This window comes from Diospyros lotus, chromosome 1, assembly GCF_014633365.1.
Source record: "Diospyros lotus cultivar Yz01 chromosome 1, ASM1463336v1, whole genome shotgun sequence".
NCBI lineage: Eukaryota > Viridiplantae > Streptophyta > Magnoliopsida > Ericales > Ebenaceae > Diospyros > Diospyros lotus.
The window spans coordinates 9,971,709-9,973,006 of record NC_068338.1 but is presented as its reverse complement, the minus strand read 5'-3'; the positions used below and the strand labels follow the sequence as shown (position 1 = coordinate 9,973,006).

General features: G+C 39.9%; 1 protein-coding gene across 1 annotated transcript; it reads left to right on the top strand.

Moving 5' to 3' along the window:
• The first annotated feature begins 339 nt into the window (after nucleotides 1–339).
• LOC127800100 (uncharacterized mitochondrial protein AtMg00860-like) lies at nucleotides 340–729 on the top strand. The gene has a single exon (XM_052334568.1). It carries the CDS (start codon nucleotides 340–342, stop codon nucleotides 727–729), a length of 390 nt encoding a protein of 129 aa, XP_052190528.1.
• Nucleotides 730–1,298: the final 569 nt, after the last annotated feature.

Sequence of the window (1,298 nt, the reverse complement as noted above, 5' to 3'; positions counted from 1 at the left end):
ATTTTCTGCCTGTAGCATGTTAACATATTTTTGTTTATGTGCGAACCTATGTATGATTTGGATATGTTTAAGACATTCAGTTATCACTTGCAAGAGATGATGTAATACATTTTGTAGATGTCTTAAACAATTTTATGAAAAATAAAGCATTATGGTTGTGAACCATATCAAGTTCGATCTAGCTTCCGCATTTGAAATTTTAACACCTGTCTTGGCTATTCGATTATTGGGTTTGTTAAGTTGAGATGGTGAAAATTAGGGTTTTTGGGATATTATGTGATATATGGTAGCGATTGTGATATGAATAATTTTTATATTCCCGAAATCCTAAGTTATAAAATGCTTAAGAAATTTGAGTTGTTAAAGGTAGCATTTCATGGACATATAATTTCTGCTGAAGGTAGAGCTATCGATCCAACAAAGATAAAGGCGGTTCAGAATTGGCAAGCACCCAAGACCATCAGAGAAATTCAGAGTTTTCTTGGACTAGCTGGATACTACAGAAGATTTGTGGAAGGATTCTCAAAGATATCTGCTCCACTTACCCGATTGATTCAGAAGGAAGTTAAATTTGAATGGGATGAAAAGTGTGAGCAAGGCTTCCAAGAGCTTAAGGCCCGATTAACCACGGCACCGATCTTGGCGATGCCAACGGAGTTAGGAAAATATGTGGTGTATGGTGATGCTTCTGTAATAGGTTTAGGATGTGTTCTAATGCAATACCTGTAACGACCCGCTCCCACTTACGGGCACCACCGGTAAATAATCGACCGGATTACTCACCAGATGAACCACAACTGAAGGATTGGACTATGTTTCAATAGGAAACCCCCTAGGTGGGAACTAGGCTTCGTCCTTCCCTTCGCTCCACTCAGGAATCGATCTCGACTCAAATAAGAAAATACAGCGGACTGAGACCCAAAACCCGAGTGAGTTTCACCTTTCTTCGGTTCACCTCATGGCAGGGCAAAGGTGACCCAGGCACAACACTAGCATAACAAACCCTTCACTGAGTATTAGGAATTTATGAGAACATACCTCGCTGATCTTTACTCAGTCTGAAACTTGGCTTTACCAACTACTCCACATACAACAACCAATCTCACAATCATCTATCACACTATGATGATTACAGCAAGTAAATACCACTAGTGCTCAATAACGTTTACATTCAGACACACGAATACATATAAGAAAATACAGGAGAATACATATCCACACATCTCGGGCAACGATGCTAGTTGCCACAACAGTCTTCCGACACCATCCCTGCTTGCATTTGGGTTTGCATCATCTAC